At 41.2% G+C, this 20,375-nt stretch overlaps 1 protein-coding gene across 4 annotated transcripts in view; it reads right to left on the bottom strand.

The window, feature by feature from the left end:
* Positions 1-20,375, bottom strand: part of LOC134082629 (NACHT, LRR and PYD domains-containing protein 3-like) — a 123,695-nt gene that overhangs the window by 8,371 nt on the left and 94,949 nt on the right. For all 4 annotated transcript variants that reach the window (XM_062538486.1, XM_062538499.1, XM_062538494.1 and 1 more), the window contains 11 exons: positions 19,794-19,885; positions 17,673-19,464; positions 11,808-11,978; positions 10,922-11,083; positions 10,170-10,340; positions 8,602-8,772; positions 7,716-7,877; positions 6,964-7,134; positions 6,658-6,828; positions 2,280-2,453; positions 217-387 (listed from right to left, as the gene is read on the bottom strand). In XM_062538486.1, the coding sequence (XP_062394470.1) occupies positions 217-387; positions 2,280-2,453; positions 6,658-6,828; positions 6,964-7,134; positions 7,716-7,877; positions 8,602-8,772; positions 10,170-10,340; positions 10,922-11,083; positions 11,808-11,978; positions 17,673-19,464; positions 19,794-19,885 (3,408 nt within the window). The remainder of the gene's footprint in view (positions 1-216; positions 388-2,279; positions 2,454-6,657; positions 6,829-6,963; positions 7,135-7,715; positions 7,878-8,601; positions 8,773-10,169; positions 10,341-10,921; positions 11,084-11,807; positions 11,979-17,672; positions 19,465-19,793; positions 19,886-20,375) is intronic.

The raw sequence follows: 20,375 nt of genomic DNA, 5'->3' as shown, positions 1-20,375 counted from the left end.
GCAGCAAAGCTGTAGTCTAGTAGTTGCCCCGTCTGAAAAACGCTGATGGCCTGCTAGAGAAACACAGCGGTGTGTGTGTCGCGTGCAAAGGAATAAGACGGGCAGCTTTTAACTGGTCCAGCCCCGTACAGACAATTCATATCGTGCTCTCACAACAACTCTGGATTTCCAGGGTAACAATGTGGCACAATGTAATACAAATAATCTAACACCAACCTTAATGTCTGCAGTCTGCACTGGGGACTAGACAGTCCTTTAGAAAGAAGCTGAGCTCCAGAATCTCCCAAGTTGCTGTTATTCAGGTCCAGCTGTAACAGGGAGTTTGGAGACTGTAGAACTGAGGCCACAAGCTCACAGGACTTATCTGTGAGTTTACAACCAGAAAGTCTGTAAAACAGTGTGAGAAGATACAAATTATATGTCATTAATAATAACAAGGGATCATGATTTTTGATTTTAATAAATACATATAATAGATGAATACTCTAAGGTAATGGCATATACTGCAATGGTACACTCTAAAAAGTGGTGTGTTAAAAATGACAAATTGTGTAGAATTGTAACACATCTGCTGATTCACGCAGAGCGTTACAAAATAAGACCCTCGCCCAGTCATGCACATTATCAAACATAAATCACATCAGTCAATTTGTCTCCATCCATTGTGTTTGGAAATTAGTGTGTGCATGTGTGCTTGTTTATGTGTATATAGTATGTGTGCTTCTGTGTGTGTGGGTTAGCATGTGAGTGTGTATGAGGGGTAAGTGGGTGTGTGTTTATGTGTGTGTTTATCTAGCATCATCATCATCATCATCTTTTATTTGACAGACTCAATGTCCACAGCACTACAACACCTAGGCCTCTTCAGTAGAATCCTAAACAACCTGTAGCTTCTGTAGACTGGCCTCTGTAGACTCTGCCCATAGGGCTGCAGTGTACAGTGGAGTACAGTATGCTATGCTTTATATAAAAGGTTGGAGTTTTGCTTTGTCAGAGCAAATGGAATTTTCTTGTCAAAATATTAGCTTGGACATACAGCATGCAGCACTATCTATATACAGTATATCATCATCAGACATCTAAAGAATGATGGGCCGGCAACAATGGGTGCTCTATAGATCAGTGGGATTGAGCCGGAGGACCGAGGATCGAGGACCGAGGAGGGAGGGTTGAGAAGAGTCCATTGAGAGCTCTGGTCTCGCCCCGTGGTCCTAGTTTGACCTTGGGTCTCCCCACTGAATGGTTCTGTGTCATCCTTGTGGGGCCCTCCAAGTTTCATGCACCCCGCTCTTTCAGTGCCCCATGAATCCTGGACAGAATATTACTGATGTGGAAAAAAAAAGAACTCTGTGGTACATCTAGTTATAATAATAATAATTTTAAAAAGCAGGCTTCTTGGCAATGTAGACTTGTCTTGGCCAAGTATACTTGCGTAGAAGGATTTGGTCTCTGCATTTATCCCATTCGTGGATCTGTGATCAGTGAATTTGTGAGCACACAGTGAGGTGAAGCACACACTGCCTTCATACAGCGGCGCTCGGGGAGCAGTGAGGGGTTAGGGGCCTTGCTTTTCCCTACTGGTCGGGGTTTGAACCGGCAACACTTTGGCTACAAGCTCAAAGCCCTAACCAGTAGGCCATGGCTTCCCCAACTCCATGACTACAGGAAGAGGACAAGGCAGAAGCCCACTAGGACGTGTCTGTGGCAGTTTGAGGACAAGAAACGCTGCATCAAAGGATCTAAATGGTAGGAGCCAAAGAACATTGTTGATAACAGAAGAAGTGATGGTGTAAAATAAAAATGTGCCGGCACACGATTAAAATTACGCGTTATGCTTGGTCCTTAATCGAATCGCGATTAACACATTAATGCGGACCCCTAATTGTATGTCCCCATTTAAAACTGTCTGTAGACTGTGGCACTGTCTCACAATCTCATACAATTCATCACTGAGTTTACAGCCAGCTAGTCTGTAAAGGAATAGACACGACAGTAGCAGATAACATGACTGGTACATGACACTTGCTGACACAGCAAAGATGCACATATTCCTGGCTCTACTCATATTTCTACATATAAATTATACCTAATCCATTATCCTCTCTTGTGTGTAGGGGAATCTTCACATGTTCTCTCCACTTCAACTTCAACTTATCATGTGTTGAACCTGTTAACTCCACACATTGTTTCTTTTTCTGTGTGCACAAAACTGTCTCAGGAAAACAAAACAGTTGTGAACTAGGAATACAACTAAAGTTTTCTGTTTCTAGAGTACATACATAAGGGCTTCAACTTTGCGGTGAGGATCCTTCAGTGTAGCAGATAACAGCTTCTGTGCTGATTCTCCAGGATGATTGTTGCTCACATCCAGCTCTTTCACACAGGAGGGGTTTAACATCAGGGCCAGAGCCAGACAAACATATCCTTCACTTGAGAAACCACACTTACAGAGCCTGAGAGAGAGAGAGAGAGAGAGAGAGAGAGAAAGAAAGAAAGAAAGAAAGAGAGAGAGAGAGAGAAAGAGAGAGAGAGAGAGAGAGAGAGAGAGAGAGAGAGAGAGAGAGAGAGAGAGAGAGAGAGATGACGATGATGAACTGTATTAATCCTGACAAGGGAGTTCAGTAAACCTCACATTAGCCTTTTCACTCTCTCAGAAAGAGGCTCACATGTTGGCCTGGGAACCCATTTCAATCTGAGAGCTTTGAATTTGCCCTGGCAGATCCATCTGACCACCCATCCATTCAAATCCATTTCCTGGAATAATTAATGCCCAGTCTGAAGAGTTGTGCCCACAACCCCTGCTCTCAGACAAGATGTCAATGCCGTCTATACTGTATGTTCATTGCTGTTTTGGATATTTAAGGAAAAGAATAAGGATTCTTCTCTCTCTTCTACAGTATTTACTCTCTTTAGGCGCGTTTCCATTTGCGAGTTACGGGGTAGGCCTAAAACCGAGGAGGCGGGAACTTTTGCAGGAATCTGCTTTCAAGCAGTCCTTTCAGTCCTTTGCGTTTCCATTAGAATTGCTTCACGATTGCGGCACTAATTAGATTAACTAAAATTGCATAGCAGCTAGCAGCTGCAGCAATACCACACTGATACACCTTTGCTAAAAGTCATTATTATATTTTACTGACGTGCAGAGACAGTAACTTAAACATTCTTACTCCCTAAATTAGTCTATCCTCCTCAGAGGCGAAAAACAAACATTTTTGAATCAACTTAACCTATTTTACACATATGCACTAATGTAGCACCTAAGCTCACGCATAATTTATTTGCATAGAGCTAGCGCATTAGTGTCTGTTGCCTGGTGGACTATAGACTAGCATACCATATGATAAGGCTTAGGCTATGTGTTGACACTTTTCAAGAATAAGCTATGAAGAAAAATGCTGAAGCAGCACAGGACGGGAGTAGCCTCGCGAGCCATCCACGTACTTCCGGCCAAGGATTGCCTCCACTACGAGTCTGGCCGTGCTCCTCTGTGGAGCATTCTGCTCGGTAGAATTGTAACAGAACGCCCCCCCTCCAGAAAGCAGCCAATAAACGAAGAGACGGGTTGGTGGGGGCGAAAGGGGGAGGGCGCTCGTGACGATGACGTTAAACGCCTGCGCTATGTTGTTATGAGTAACTATCGCCGATTGGGTGAGAGCTGTCCAATCAATTCAAACCAGAACTGGGCGTTACTTCCCGCTTCCTGCAAGCGCTTCAGAGCAAAGAAATTCCAGACCATAATACGAAATGAAATGGTAGTATTATGGGATGGTTAGGACCAGGCTAGGACGGGAGTGCCTCTATAGCCTCGGCCTCACTTCGACTCTCACAGCGTGAATTTCTGTCAATTAAACCACGCTATTGTCTTAGCAATAAAGATTTATTGATGGGTAGTATTGTGATGTCCAAGTCCCATGTTACGGGTTCTTCTTCCATGCATGCAGTGAATTGATTTGGATTAGTCAGACAACAGTAACTTAGCTTAAACTTCAGCTTAAAGTTAAATTAATAGAATCGCAATTCTAACCAGTACATGCCTATTTTTAGCGGACATTCGTTCATCCAGTGTTGGCTACCTCAACTCAACAAGTTAACAGCCTAACTTGTAATGAATTCAGCTGTAACTGATATCTGCCGTGCTGTCTTTAAAATAAATGTGCTTGTCGTCTTCCACTCACACATCCTTTGTAAATGACCCCACTACAATGCTTTATTTTATTATGAAATTTTGATTAATATTTGTTTTAAATCATTTTGGTTTAGTATAAAGTGAATAGATCCTTGTTTGCTCTAAGAAAGAGGGGGGGACTTTTATTGTGGAATGATGAGTTGTGACTGACTGTTTTTCTTAAGTTTCGATTTTGGTATTGGCCTCATGCAGAGATAACTTCTCCAGAGAGAAAAGTTTTAGTTAGTTTAAGGACCCGTATGAGGCCATTAGCTCTTACGGTGCTTACGGTGTTTATTAAGGTTGACAGTACTAAATCGTTGTTACAGTATAGGTACACGGTCTTGTTGCTGTAAAAGAAAAGAAATAAACGAAGAAATTGCACCAGTAAAAGTGTACGCCACTCTTCAATACGGGGATCCTTATACCCTTTACACCTCGAGTTCTTTCAGAGCCGGCACTGAAGTACCTACCCCAGGGCAGGCACCCCGTTGGTCCTGTAAAAGTTCCCGGAACGTCGCGATACAGGGCCGATCCTGTAATGGAAACCCGAACAAAAGTTCCGAACGACTCGGAAATCAAGTTCTAGTTCCGATCCAGTTCCAGTTTCCTTTGGCTGGCTAGGCTCTGCCCTGCTCACTCTTCTGGAGGATATCTCTCTCTCTCTCTCTCTCTCTCTCTCTCTCTCTCTCTCTCTCTCTCTCTCTCTCTCTTTCTGTGATGTATTTGTGATTGTTTAATTATTTGTTACTGGCATCCAACTTCTTATAGTGTACTTGCTATAACAAGTCAAGTTAGTATAACTTGATATAGTGTATCTGATTTGAACTTACATTCAATTGAAGTGATATTGGTTATAACCACTTTTAATGTTTTACTGGTAAAGAGCATAGTACATAGTCTGGCTATCACCACACTAAGGTCAATCTTTTAAGATTCAAAATTAATCTGGGGAGTCTACGCTTTATTTCTACTGCACAAGAGGCGTGATGAATGGCATAGTTCAAATGACTGCATACGCTTGGTTAGTCCTTCAACCAATCAGACCAACTATCCGGGTGCGCCTTTTGAATAAGCTAGTTTGTGATAGGTAGGCTATTTAAATGTTATTCAATAGAATGAGGTGAATGAGGTGAAAAATGTGAATATCGTGCAAAAGTTCATTTCTCCCGCATGGCCTTGGTATTATTCCCACCCTGGATTGGACCCAAAAGATGTAGACAGGAAGCAGGAGAGACAGATGTGCAGGTTTCCAGTCTGAGCTGCAGGGCAAAATCCAAATCGCCGGCAGATCAGGCAGAGTTAATTCAGCCTACATAGTGCATTGATATGAGTATAGAGCATCATGGGCTTGGGCAGTCACTTAATTTAAAGAAAGTTGTGGGTGCTTAACATTTCACTCATGCATCATGTTTGGCAAAATCAGTTACGTAGTGCATGGGCTATTGAATGGAGAGTGAGATTTTTCCTATTTTGAGGGTTTTAGTTGACATGAAACATGAATATGAACATCTTTATGTAGAATGCTGATATCTAGCCAAGTTCTATCAATGATTACACATTTACATAACATATTGCCATTATCAGTCATGACGGCGTAAAAGAGGTGTAAATAATGCCATGATGTCTTTCAATTCTCCTTTTCACTCTCTCAGAAATCGGCACACAAGTTGGCCTGGGAACCCAGACAAATCTGAGAGCACATTTGAATTTTCACCGTGAGGTTCATCAGACCACCCCTCCATTCAAGCCCATCTCCACACGCCCAAACCCCAGGAACCAATAATTACGCATGTGGCTTTATACCATGAAGGACAGAGCAGGATGGTTACTGCTTTGTACACAATCAATGGCTGTGCTGATGGCATCAGTATTACACAATGTAGATGTGTATTTTCTTTGGACATTAGTAAACAATTGCATTCAAATCAATCATTTACAAGCAAGATCTATTTGAAGAGTTTGATTCCAAAATGCTATATATCCATTTTTAAAAACATTAAAAAGTCATATTATTTAATTGCGTATTTCAGGTAATAAAAATGCAGTTGTTTTGTTTTGATTGAGTAAATATAAATCAACTATACTGTACATAAACCAATACAGTTCCACTGTAATTACTTGCAAAACAAATCTGGGAGAATCCAGAGCCGTTGGTTTGGTGTCAGCAAAACAAGTAGGTCACCACATTATGTGATGTGGGTAGACTGTTTGACTGTTATGTTGATGTGGCTCTCTTAAACTATCAGGAAATGCACAGCAATAAAGAAATGTCATTCACCAGAGGCGGACATCCCTGGTTCAAAAAGTAAAAGTCCTGCCAAGTGTCTGATCCAACCATTTAGTAAACCAGCTCATCCTAATTAGCTGCCAGGCAGATCAGATAATTAGCTATATCACCCGTGTTAAGTGCACAGGTAGAAATAATATACATGTATGGCAGGACTTTTACTCTCTGGGACCAGGAATGTCCGCCTCTGTCATTCACCAACCTTAATATTTGCAGCTTGCAGTGGGGACTAGACAGTCCTTTCGAAAGTATCTGAACTCCAGAATCCCCAAGGTCATTGTTATTCAGGTCCAGCTCTATCAGGGAGTTTGGTGACTGCAGAACAGTAGTCACAATTTCACAGGACTTATCTGTGAGTTTGCAACCAGCAAGTCTGTAAAACATTGTGACAAAAGACAACATATTTCTCATTAATTATAAAGAAGGCATAATGTTTGCATATTCTCCTCATAAATAAGTATAATGGATGAATACTCTAAATAGCCATACATAAATGTCAATCACCAACCTTAATATCTGCAACTTGCAGTGGGGACTAGACAGTCCTTTAGAAAGAAGCTGAACTCCAGAATCTCCCAGGTCATTGTTGCTCAGGTCTAGCTCTATAAGGGAGTTTGGAGACTGTAGAACTGAGGCCACAATCTCAAATAATTTATCAGTGAGATTGCAGTCAGCAAGTCTGTAAGACAGTGTGACAAAATACCCATTATTACTCATTAATGATAAAGTGATGTTTTCTTAACTATCCTTATGAATACATGTAATAGATGAATACTCTAATGTAATAGCATATACTGCAATGCTACACTCTAAAAAATGATGTGTTAAAAATTTAGGTTATAATGGCTAGCCAGGTTAATTAAAAATGCATACTCTGCTTAAAATGAATGTTTTAAGTCCCTGAGCTGTCGGTAGACTGTGAAACAGTCTCAAAATATCACAGGATTTATCTCTGAGTTCACAGCCAGCTAGTTGTTAAAGGAACAAACACAACAGTGGCAGATAACATGACTGCTAAACAACAATGGCTGAAACAACAAAGTTGCAGGTGTATTGAGGTTCTCACTGTTATTCCAGATGTAAAACATATTAATTATGCCTCATCTATTATCTTATAAGTAATTCTCTCTTGTGCAGGTGGATCTTCACATAAACATGTCCTGTCCAACTTCAACGTATCATGTGTTCAAACTGTAAACTCTTGTAAACTCTGAACTCTAGAAATGCAACTGAAGATTCTCATTTCTATAGAGTACATACTGAAGGGCTTGAGGATCCTTCAGTGTAGCAGATAACAGCTTCTGTGCTGATCCTCCCGGGTGATTGTTGCTCACATTCAGCTCTTTCACACAGGAGGGGTTTACCATCAGGGCCAGAGCCAGACAAACATATCCTTCGCCTGAGAAACCACACTTGCAAAGCCTGAGAGAGAGAGAGAGAGAGAGATATGATAGTGAGTGATTCCAGTAAACCTCCTGGATTCAGTATTCAAACTGAACCAAAGTATAGATGAATCATAGATTATTAGACGTATTGAACTGCCTAATGATGTAGCCTACAGGCCTCTTTGTACATACGTTGATATGAGATTTATGAAAATATGAGACTTGAACTATTGCCATTTTTGCATTAAGTTCGGATTCATGACCACAGTGACAAAATGTAGTCTTACATGTTGTTGGCCTAGGAACCCATTTTAATCTGAGAGCACATTTGGATTTGCGCTGGCAGATCCATCTGGCCATCCTTTTGTTAAAATCCTTTTCCAAAATATCTAAACAACCAGGAACCAATCATCACCACTTATCTGTCACGGGCGGGTTTTATACGATGATAGACAGAGGAGGACAGTTAGGGCTTTGTACACAACCAATGGCTGCACTGAAGTCCACAGAATTAAAAAACACAAATGTGTATTTTCTTGGAGGATGAGTAAACAATTGCACCTTTTGTTTATGATAAAGCCATGTTTGTTGTACTTCTGAAAGGATTTGATATGAGTTTAATGTGCCTATTTAATTTCACCAAAGGCAAGTCAGAAGTAGGACACCAGAGTGATGTAGGCAAACAGTTTGACTGTTATGTTGATGTGGCTCTCTTAAACTATGAGAAAATACATTGCCATAAATAAATATCAATCACCAACCTTAGTATCTGCAGCTTGCAGTGGGGACTAGACAGTCCTTTCGAAAGAAGCTGAACTCCAGAATCTCCCAGATCATTGTTGCTCAAGTCCAGCTCGTTCAGGGAGTTTGGTGACTGTAGAACTGAGGCCACCACCTCACTTGACTTATCTGTGAGTTTACAGCCAGCAAGCCTGTAAGACAGTATGCCAAATTACTAATTATCACTAATTTATGATAAAAGGATAATGCAAGTTACTTTAACATTGTATAACGGTATGTTGTACTACATGTCCCAAGATCCCTGCATACGCTCCGCCTTCACCTGGCTGTGAGGCTTACGTGACATACGTAGTGTGTTTGTCTTTAATATAAATTAACCTGTCACCGGTGCTGTCTTGCTGGGAGAATTTTTTGGTGTTGGTTTTCTTGTGTCTCTCCGAAATCTTCTGCTGTGCCATTTGTTTCGTTTCAGTGAACGAGTCATTGCTCAACCGGCAAGTGACTGTGCCAGTAGCGGGTTACTAGGTTCAGTGTGTACCCATTTCGGGGTGTATCGCAGTATTGTTTTTTTTTTTGTCCATTTAAACACTTGTAGAGAATAGTTTCCTCTAGTGTGTGTGAATTGCTTTGCAGTCCCATAGACCGTCCCGTCCCCCCTGTGTTCAAACGCCTTTTGCCTCCACTTCGTTGTAGGCCTGATATCCTGGCTGTGTCCAGAAGTCAAGCGTGCACGCTGGATAGTACCTTCTGTCCAGTAGCATCTTAGTTAGCTTGCTCCTCAGTATGCGTCCCTACCTACATTTGGACAGCACTAATTAGTTGGCGTCACCTGACTCAGGGAGGGGGGTGTGTTGACGTGCATGACGTGCATGACGTGCATGACGTGTGGAGCTTGACCTACGCTGCGTAATGGATTATGGGATATCTGAGGGCAAAAAAGATGCATCGATGCACGCTTGGAAATCACGCCCAAGTACCCAACTAGTGAGAGCAGGGGGTCAGGATATGACTGATTAGCATCGCCGATTAGCAAGGCACTTCCTCGTCGCCATTTTCCAGAAATACATCATGTCCGGTGCCGTTTCTCCTCATGCTGATCAGATGCTGATTGGTGGCTGTTCCACTCTCAGCTCATGCACGAGCTTAGTGTGGGCACGAGCTCTCCTTCTGTACCTTACGTCAATCAGTAACCTGCCACTTAATTGGCTTAGCAAAACGGCACCGGAAACAAGCCCCTTGAAACGCCATGTTGAAGCCTGAAAAAATCAGGCTTTTCACTAGCCTAGCATTCCCATTGAAATGAATGGGGGCGGGACTTGTTCACTTTCTCCAGTTCTTATAATACCTCCATGAGTGAGAGCGCTTGACTTTCGGACAGTCTATTCTGATGTAACTTCCGGAAAATGCACCCTGCCCAGCAGTGATGGGAATAACGGCGTTATTAATAACGGCGTTACTAACGGCGTTAGTTTTTTCAGTAACGAGTAATCTAATTGATTACTGTTCCCATCTTGATAACGCCGTTACCGTTACTGCCAAATAATGGATGAATACTCTAAATAGCCATACATAAATGTCAATCACCAACCTTAATATCTGCAACTTGCAGTGGGGACTAGACAGTCCTTTAGAAAGAAGCTGAACTCCAGAATCTCCCAGGTCATTGTTGCTCAGGTCTAGCTCTATAAGGGAGTTTGGAGACTGTAGAACTGAGGCCACAATCTCAAATAATTTATCAGTGAGATTGCAGTCAGCAAGTCTGTAAGACAGTGTGACAAAATACCCATTATTACTCATTAATGATAAAGTGATGTTTTCTTAACTATCCTTATGAATACATGTAATAGATGAATACTCTAATGTAATAGCATATACTGCAATGCTACACTCTAAAAAATGATGTGTTAAAAATGTAGGTTATAATGGCTAGCCAGGTTAATTAAAAATGCATACTCTGCTTAAAATGAATGTTTTAAGTCCCTGAGCTGTCGGTAGACTGTGAAACAGTCTCAAAATATCACAGGATTTATCTCTGAGTTCACAGCCAGCTAGTTGTTAAAGGAACAAACACAACAGTGGCAGATAACATGACTGCTAAACAACAATGGCTGAAACAACAAAGTTGCAGGTGTATTGAGGTTCTCACTGTTATTCCAGATGTAAAACATATTAATTATGCCTCATCTATTATCTTATAAGTAATTCTCTCTTGTGCAGGTGGATCTTCACATAAACATGTCCTGTCCAACTTCAACGTATCATGTGTTCAAACTGTAAACTCTTGTAAACTCTGAACTCTAGAAATGCAACTGAAGATTCTCATTTCTATAGAGTACATACTGAAGGGCTTGAGGATCCTTCAGTGTAGCAGATAACAGCTTCTGTGCTGATCCTCCCGGGTGATTGTTGCTCACATGCAGCTCTTTCACACAGGAGGGGTTTACCATCAGGGCCAGAGCCAGACAAACATATCCTTCGCCTGAGAAACCACACTTGCAAAGCCTGAGAGAGAGAGAGAGAGAGAGATATGATAGTGAGTGATTCCAGTAAACCTCCTGGATTCAGTATTCAAACTGAACCAAAGTATAGATGAATCATAGATTATTAGACGTATAGAACTGCCTAATGATGTAGCCTACAAGCCTCTTTGTACATACGTTGATATGAGATTTATGAAAATATGAGACTTGAACTATTGCCATTTTTGCATTAAGTTCGGATTCATGACCACAGTGACAAAATGTAGTCTTACATGTTGTTGGCCTAGGAACCCATTTTAATCTGAGAGCACATTTGGATTTGCGCTGGCAGATCCATCTGGCCATCCTTTTGTTAAAATCCTTTTCCAAAATATCTAAACAACCAGGAACCAATCATCACCACTTATCTGTCACGGGCGGGTTTTATACGATGATAGACAGAGGAGGACAGTTAGGGCTTTGTACACAACCAATGGCTGCACTGAAGTCCACAGAATTAAAAAACACAAATGTGTATTTTCTTGGAGAATGAGTAAACAATTGCACCTTTTGTTTATGATAAAGCCATGTTTGTTGTACTTCTGAAAGGATTTGATATGAGTTTAATGTGCCTATTTAATTTCACCAAAGGCAAGTCAGAAGTAGGACACCAGAGTGATGTAGGCAAACAGTTTGACTGTTATGTTGATGTGGCTCTCTTAAACTATGAGAAAATACATTGCCATAAATAAATATCAATCACCAACCTTAGTATCTGCAGCTTGCAGTGGGGACTAGACAGTCCTTTCGAAAGAAGCTGAACTCCAGAATCTCCCAGATCATTGTTGCTCAAGTCCAGCTCGTTCAGGGAGTTTGGTGACTGTAGAACTGAGGCCACCACCTCACTTGACTTATCTGTGAGTTTACAGCCAGCAAGCCTGTAAGACAGTATGCCAAATTACTAATTATCACTAATTTATGATAAAAGGATAATGCAAGTTACTTTAACATTGTATAACGGTATGTTGTACTACATGTCCCAAGATCCCTGCATACGCTCCGCCTTCACCTGGCTGTGAGGCTTACGTGACATACGTAGTGTGTTTGTCTTTAATATAAATTAACCTGTCACCGGTGCTGTCTTGCTGGGAGAATTTTTTGGTGTTGGTTTTCTTGTGTCTCTCCGAAATCTTCTGCTGTGCCATTTGTTTCGTTTCAGTGAACGAGTCATTGCTCAACCGGCAAGTGACTGTGCCAGTAGCGGGTTACTAGGTTCAGTGTGTACCCATTTCGGGGTGTATCGCAGTATTGTTTTTTTTTTTGTCCATTTAAACACTTGTAGAGAATAGTTTCCTCTAGTGTGTGTGAATTGCTTTGCAGTCCCATAGACCGTCCCGTCCCCCCTGTGTTCAAACGCCTTTTGCCTCCACTTCGTTGTAGGCCTGATATCCTGGCTGTGTCCAGAAGTCAAGCGTGCACGCTGGATAGTACCTTCTGTCCAGTAGCATCTTAGTTAGCTTGCTCCTCAGTATGCGTCCCTACCTACATTTGGACAGCACTAATTAGTTGGCGTCACCTGACTCAGGGAGGGGGGTGTGTTGACGTGCATGACGTGCATGACGTGCATGACGTGTGGAGCTTGACCTACGCTGCGTAATGGATTATGGGATATCTGAGGGCAAAAAAGATGCATCGATGCACGCTTGGAAATCACGCCCAAGTACCCAACTAGTGAGAGCAGGGGGTCAGGATATGACTGATTAGCATCGCCGATTAGCAAGGCACTTCCTCGTCGCCATTTTCCAGAAATACATCATGTCCGGTGCCGTTTCTCCTCATGCTGATCAGATGCTGATTGGTGGCTGTTCCACTCTCAGCTCATGCACGAGCTTAGTGTGGGCACGAGCTCTCCTTCTGTACCTTACGTCAATCAGTAACCTGCCACTTAATTGGCTTAGCAAAACGGCACCGGAAACAAGCCCCTTGAAACGCCATGTTGAAGCCTGAAAAAATCAGGCTTTTCACTAGCCTAGCATTCCCATTGAAATGAATGGGGGCGGGACTTGTTCACTTTCTCCAGTTCTTATAATACCTCCATGAGTGAGAGCGCTTGACTTTCGGACAGTCTATTCTGATGTAACTTCCGGAAAATGCACCCTGCCCAGCAGTGATGGGAATAACGGCGTTATTAATAACGGCGTTACTAACGGCGTTAGTTTTTTCAGTAACGAGTAATCTAATTGATTACTGTTCCCATCTTGATAACGCCGTTACCGTTACTGCCAAAAAATGCGGTGCGTTACTATGGGCTATATCATTTTTTTCCTCTCCATCAGACCAACTAGATCTCAGGAGGGCGAGGCAGATTAATTTTACCGTTCTTCCTTGGGTAGTGAGCACGAGACAAGCGCATACATACTGACGATTGGCTGAGGTTGAGTAACATTTCATGGTAAGCCAATCAGAGGTAGAGTTGGGCGGGTGTTCCTAAACTTGCATAGTAGCCTAGTTCGACACACAGCGCGGCGCATCACAAATGAGTTGGTCAAAGTGAAATCGGTATGGCGAACGCAAATAGGCTACTCCAAAAACAGCATTCGCTAAATGGAAGTAGCCAACAGTCATTATTTTTTCTTCCATGAAATGAAAAGAACGAATGTAATCGTCAAATGCACATTATGCCCTAGTCAAAAGTGCCTTGTAGCCTAAACATCAGTGTCGTAGCCTAATTCAAACTCACTCAAACATCTCTTAACATCGCATGCCTCCACAAAATGAGTGGCCAAGACTGCCGAAAGCGAAGGAGACGGCTACAAAACCAAAGCAACAGAAGCTTAACAATTAAGAATAAGCCACGAACTTTTGTGCTGGTTGTGGTAGCGCATTAGCCTACTAACGAAATGCGGTCAAGGTGTGAGGTTATGGTGGAATAAACAACAGCATCGGACGCGATTCAGCCAATCATGATCAAGGACTGGAACCATCCGTTTTAGAGGCATAGCCTACTTAATTTCTGCCCAGTTCTGGCCTGTTGAGGGGCAATAAATATCAAAAAAGTTCCAAAACATCTATTGTGTTATTTGTATGGATCCACTATAGAAACATAATATCTACATAGCCTACATGCCATTTGATTGGAGTCTCACTCCCTCAGCAACATTAGAAAGATGTGTGTACATTGTTTCTCTTAATATTGTATTAAATGTCCATTTGCCCATTTCATTACAACATTGAGATTTATTATTAACAATTGAACATACACCTGTATTTTAAGTTCTGTTAAAGAGGTGGGTTCGCATTTAAAAATTTACTTGAAAGTAACGCACCAGTTACTTTCTGAAGTAACTAGTTACTTTTATAATTTGTAACTGAGTAACTAATTTAGTTACTTTTTGAAAGTAGTAACTAGTAACTGTAACTAGTTACTTTTTAAAAGTAACTTTCCCAACACTGCTGCCCAGCGTGTGTACTGATGTTTCAGTTTCAGACACAGCCATAGTATCCGTTTTTCAGCAGTGGCCATTGTAGAGAGCTGCCCCACCCCCCCTTTTTTTTTTGGTTCCTCATGCCTGCCACTAGAAATCTAGACGCACCCTAGCGGCCAAAAATATTTTTGCCTGGCGGGATGGTCTAGGGTCGCACCGTTGAGGACAAGCCTGCGCCAGCATCGAGTTCAGCCGAGCCAATCAGAATGCTCTATCTGTGTACGGAGTCCTTGAGCCCGTCTTAGCTCACCTTCGGCTTCCGATAAGACGCCAGGGGGCTGGACCATGCGTCCTCGTTCGACGAGTTGGGTTTGAGACCGTATCGCACAATCAGGGCTGCCAAGTCATTTCTCACGCAAAATATTTCCCCATTCAGCGCACTATATATTTTTTTTCATGATGATAAACTTTGGTCATTGCCTTGCCATAGTTCGAGCTCTGATTGACTGACAGTAATAACCAATCCATCAGTCAATTGTGCCTAAATCTCACCAACCATAGAAGGCATCACGCAATATAAACAAATGTGACCCTGTAAAGCGGAACCAGTCGTTTCAGTAAAATTTACTAAATTAAGTTAGTGTGCTCATGTGAACGGCCATAAACTAAGCTTTCCAACGATATGTATATCGAGGGTATTAAACAAACTATCGCTAAGATAACCGCATCCAAAGTTGACATGGTTCTCCTGTCACGATATGCCAGAAGGGGAGAAATCACCATTTTAAGCGGCGCGTGCACAACGGGAATGACAGCAAATGTGTTGAATCTTCGCCGGGTTTAACAGTCAAAACGTTGTTTTTCCGTGAAATGCGTTCACGATATGAAACTGTAGACTGTATACAGTCGAATTATGCGAAAACGTGAAATTCAACATTTTAACCCGGAAGTTTGTTATTGTTGATTTTCTCAAAATAACGTTGTGCGCAAAACGACTGATTCCGCTTTGAATGCTCACAAATCAGAAGCAACGTAAGGCGGGTCTTGGCGCCTCTAACTTGTCTTTCAAACACAACAGCGCCGACTCCGACAATTAGATTTTAAACGTTCTACCTGCTAGTTTTTGTTCACTGTTGATTCGCTGTTTCTCCTTGATTTTCCAAGTTAACGTTAAGGCTGCTAAGTCTATCATTGTCCTATACCTGTTGCAGAGCTGTGTAACATTTATTTGCCTCTTTCTTGATAAGTTCACACTTTGAGTGTGACAGTCAAAAAAAATGTCGCCAAAAACAAAAGATGGATGAGGCTAACAAAGCGCGCTCGTTTGAATCGGCTTTGGAAGAGTTAGACTTGGGATTTTCTCTGAAGTTTGAGCAGAAAGAAGCACTTAAGTCATTAGTTTTAAAGAAGGATGTATTTGCCGTTTTGCCGACCGGCTACGATTGGTTACAAATGCTGGCCTATTACGTGCAGAGGCAGTTTGAAAGACAACTGTTCATCCCACCCACAGGCTTCAAATCTGTGAATGGTCCGACCCCAGACTATACATTTCTGTGTAGTTTGGCTTGCCAGGCTATGCCACTAGAGGAACTGCTGAGAAACAGCTAGGGCATCAGGCCAGCCATGACGAAGAAGAACATCTAACCTTATCAACTGGATTTACGAATAGTCAGTTTCCTTGTGTAATTTCGTAAAATTTTTGGGGGGATTTATATATTTTTGGAATCCTTAGAACCTGAAGAATCAGGAAATCTTTGTTTGACAATTTTCAGAAGTCATTAAAGCAGTCATTTTGGGTCTTGAAAATGGTGTACTATTGCATTAAAAACGCCATATAATGCTATACCGGTAGATAGGGTTACATTTTAAACTTTTATGTATCACCACAAAACTTCCTCAGTTATTTACTTACATTAAGACAATATTTTTTTGTATTACAAGTTTTCTGAAATGTAATGTTTAAATATGCAAATGAGGCTTAATATACTGAAATAGGCGTTAATTTGCACAAACTTCCAAACCTGACATGTACATATAATAGTAGCTATCCTTTATGGAGGATTAAGGTTTTAGCCCTTTATTATTAAAATACTTGTTCCTGATAAAAAAGTAACTATTAAGTATTTAAAAACAATGGCAGAAAACGCCTTCATTTATGTATTCCTCAATCAAGAACCTTTTCAATGCTACTGACTGTGGAATTGACTGTTTACCATGATACAAGTTTAAAAAAAACTGGTGGGTCTTATGAATAAGCAGGGCTATTGTGTGTAAACAGCTCTTGCCAATGCTGTGGTAGAAAACACAAAACACTTTCAAGGCATGTATGCACACCCTTTCCTGAAGAAGGGTAACATTTGTCTGCTTTGCTTCCGACAACACTGAAACTTCAATATGAACCTTCTTTGGTAAGTATGCAGCACATACAAACTTCGCCAAAGTAGATAGCTGATCCTTTTCACTTTTTTGTGAGAGCATCTGTAGAGCTCTGAGGACACAATCATCTGCTTTCAAGTAGATGTTGAACCATGTGGCCTTTTCTATTCAAGAAAAGCGCCTGGTGTTGGCTACTGCTGTAAATGCATGAAATGGTTTATTAAGCATGATCATGATGATTTTTTCTGTACATAATTTATCATGAATTCATGCATGTAAGCCTTCTTGAAATATCAGGGGATTAACTAGGTATTAGTTACTCATGAGTTCATCATGTTTGTGGCCCCTCAACTAAAGTGGTGAATAATGATGTGTGTTTAGAGAAAGAGTTTAAGAAAGTGTGTTTAGAGAGTTTGTACAAATTAAGCCCAACACAAATAACAGGCTATGGTAACTAATGCTTAGTTAATCTTCTAATAATTCAGGAAGGCTTACATGCATGAATTCATTATGTTTCATGCTTAATAAACCATAGTTCATAATGATGTAGCCACCATACTTAATGCTTTAGTTGATGCGTTGTTCATGCATGAGGTCATGAATGACATATGGTGAACTCATGTCAATTCCTGATGATTCATGAGATATTAAGCCATTAAGTAATGCATAAATCATGAATGAAATCATGTATGAATTCATGATGATTCATGTACCCTTACCGCAAAGTGTTACCAAAATGTGCTACTTTATAAAAAATGCTGACATTTCAATTCTTTATTCCTCCACTGTAACACCATAAGAATCCTTTCCATCTTAATAAAAAAAACTCACTGTGCTTTTCTGAAACACCTCACAGCTGGGATCAGTCTCCTGCGCCCCTCATCTGACGTGTTGTATTTCTTCAGCTCAAACTCATCCAGCACCTCCTCAGACAAGAGAAGCATGTGGGCCAGTGCTGAACAATGAGCAGGAGACAACTGGCCTTTGAAATCTTTAGGTGACTCCAGATATTTTCTAATTTCTTGGTGCATGGAATGATCATTCATTTCAAACAAGCAGTGGAAAAGATTCATGCATCTTTCAGGAGAGAGATCTTCTCTGTTGAGCTCTTTTATATACCGACAGATCACCTTAATGTCCTCTGTGGTGCTGTATGTGCGGTTCAGTAGACCTTGCAGAAGTCTCTGATTGCTCTCCAGAAAGATGCCCATAAGGAAGCGAAGGAAAAGATCCAGGTGCCCATTCCTGCTCTTCAAAGCTTTATCCACTACCTTCTTTAGAAACGTAGCCTGTGTTAACCATCTGTCACCACAAACAGAGTGTAGTGTATTCCAATTGCGCTGTTGATACGATATGAATATATGAAGTGCTGCCAGAAACTCCTGAATAGTCAGGTGCACAAAGCAGTAGACTTTCCTCTCGTGAAAAACAGAGTCTTCCTTGAAGATCTCAGTGCACATGCCAGAGTAAACTGAGGCTTCACTGACATCAATGCCACACTCTTTCAGGTCTTTCTCATAAAATATCAGATTGCCTTTCTCTAGATTATTAAAGGCCATTTCAGCTAACTTTAAAATGATTTCTTTCTGTAATTCCAAGAGCTTTTTCTTATCTGATTCGTGTCTTCTTTCTTGATATTTCTGATTCTTTCTGGTGGTCTGGATGAGCAGAAAGTGTATGAACATCTCAGTCAGAGTTGTGGGTATTGCCTGGGTGTTGTCCTGTTCCAACATCTGTTGTAGTACAGTGGCTGCAATCCAACAGAAGATTGGAATGTGGCACATGATGTGGAGACTCCTGAATGCCTTAATGTGGGATATGATTCTGTTGGCCTGACTCTCATTACTGATTTTCTTCCTAAAGTACTCTTCCTTCTGTGGGTCATTAAATCCTCGTACTTCTGTTACCTGGTCGATATACTGAGTAGGAATCTGACTGGCTGCTGCTGGTCGTGAGGTTATCCAGATGAGTGCAGAGGAAAGCAACGTTCCCTGAATGAGACTCGCCATCAAAAGATCCACTGAAGATGTTTGTTTCACATCAGACAACTTACTCTTCTGTTTCAGATCCAGAGTCAACCGACTCTCATCCAACCCATCAAAGATGAACACAACCTGACAGTCTTCGTATCCTTCAACATCATTCAGCTCCTTCAGCTCAGGGTGAAAGTCAAGGAGGAGTTTGTGAAGACTAAACTGATCACTCCTCACCAAATTCAACTCACGGAAGGAAAGGGGGAACATGAAGTCTACATCCTGATTGGCTACCCCATCTGTCCAATCAAGAATGAACTTCTGCACTGAGACTGTTTTTCCAATGCCAGCAACACCTTTGGTCATCACAGTTCTAATGCACTTTTTATGTCCAGGTAAGGGCTTGAAGATGTCATTGCAGTTGATTGGTGTGTCTTCTGTGGTTTGAGATCTGGATGCTGACTCTATCTGCCAGACCTCATGCTCCTTATTCACCCCTTCACTCTCTCCCTCGGTAATGTAGAGCTCAGTGTAGATCTCATTGAGGAGTATCTCTGCTCCTGGTTTAATGATGCCTTCAGATATGTTCTCAAACCTCTTCTTCATACTGGCTTTATGGTTCTCTTTAACTCTCCTCAGGATCTCATTATCTGTTTGGCATTAAGAAGGCCATAATCAGAAATAACAAAGTTGAGAGAATAAAGCTAATTGTTTTCTGATTGTATTATCATAAATAAATCATAATTAATAGATAGCTCGTAGTAAAGTTCACACAACTGGTAGAAACATAGCAATTCAGTAGCAACCACAGTTCATTTTCATTCCTCTACAAAGATGCACTTAATGGGATGGTTCGGAAAACTTCACCCAACCCAAAAATGACAAAAATGAACTTAAATAATTATCCCAATTCCTTTTATAGTCCATCAATATAATCAATATTTTTCTAGTTATACTAGTAATAATCCCTTATCTTCACCTGTGTTTTTGTTGATGTTGTGTTCACAGGTGATGATGTCACTCGGTACCTGTTCATGTACTCCACCCATCAACTGATCAGCCATCAACTCACTACAAGCACATGAACATGGAGTCAGGTAGCATACAGGTAAATATTACTATATAGTTTGGAAGACATGGCATCAGTGTCTCCAAATGGATGCATATGAAGCATAAAGGTAAGTACTAGTGGAGTGGTGTCATATATCACTAGACGTCAATGTCAGGAGTCCCATACAGTGGGCGTATACATTTAAAGCCAAAGTTGAGTGGTATTTAGCCGACACTTTGATCTAAAACGACAACAAATTGACATAGATAGCTACAGTACACAGTTCATGCAGATTCATATTCCATATTCCTATGGCTGCTGCTTGATTAACAATATGGTATGTTACTAGACTAGATGTGGTGGTTGCTATGCTAATTAAAATGGCTGTTATGCTGGTTGCTAGGATAACACAGTATCCTGACACAGGACAGGATCCACATCAAAATGTTGTAGTGGACGACTGGACACTGATAGCAGAGATCCAACAATGTCTTGCTGGCAAAATGAACA

The sequence above is a fragment of the Sardina pilchardus genome, chromosome 1 (genome assembly GCF_963854185.1).
Source record: "Sardina pilchardus chromosome 1, fSarPil1.1, whole genome shotgun sequence".
Lineage (NCBI taxonomy): Eukaryota > Metazoa > Chordata > Actinopteri > Clupeiformes > Clupeidae > Sardina > Sardina pilchardus.
This window is presented reverse-complemented; position numbering and strand designations above follow the sequence as displayed.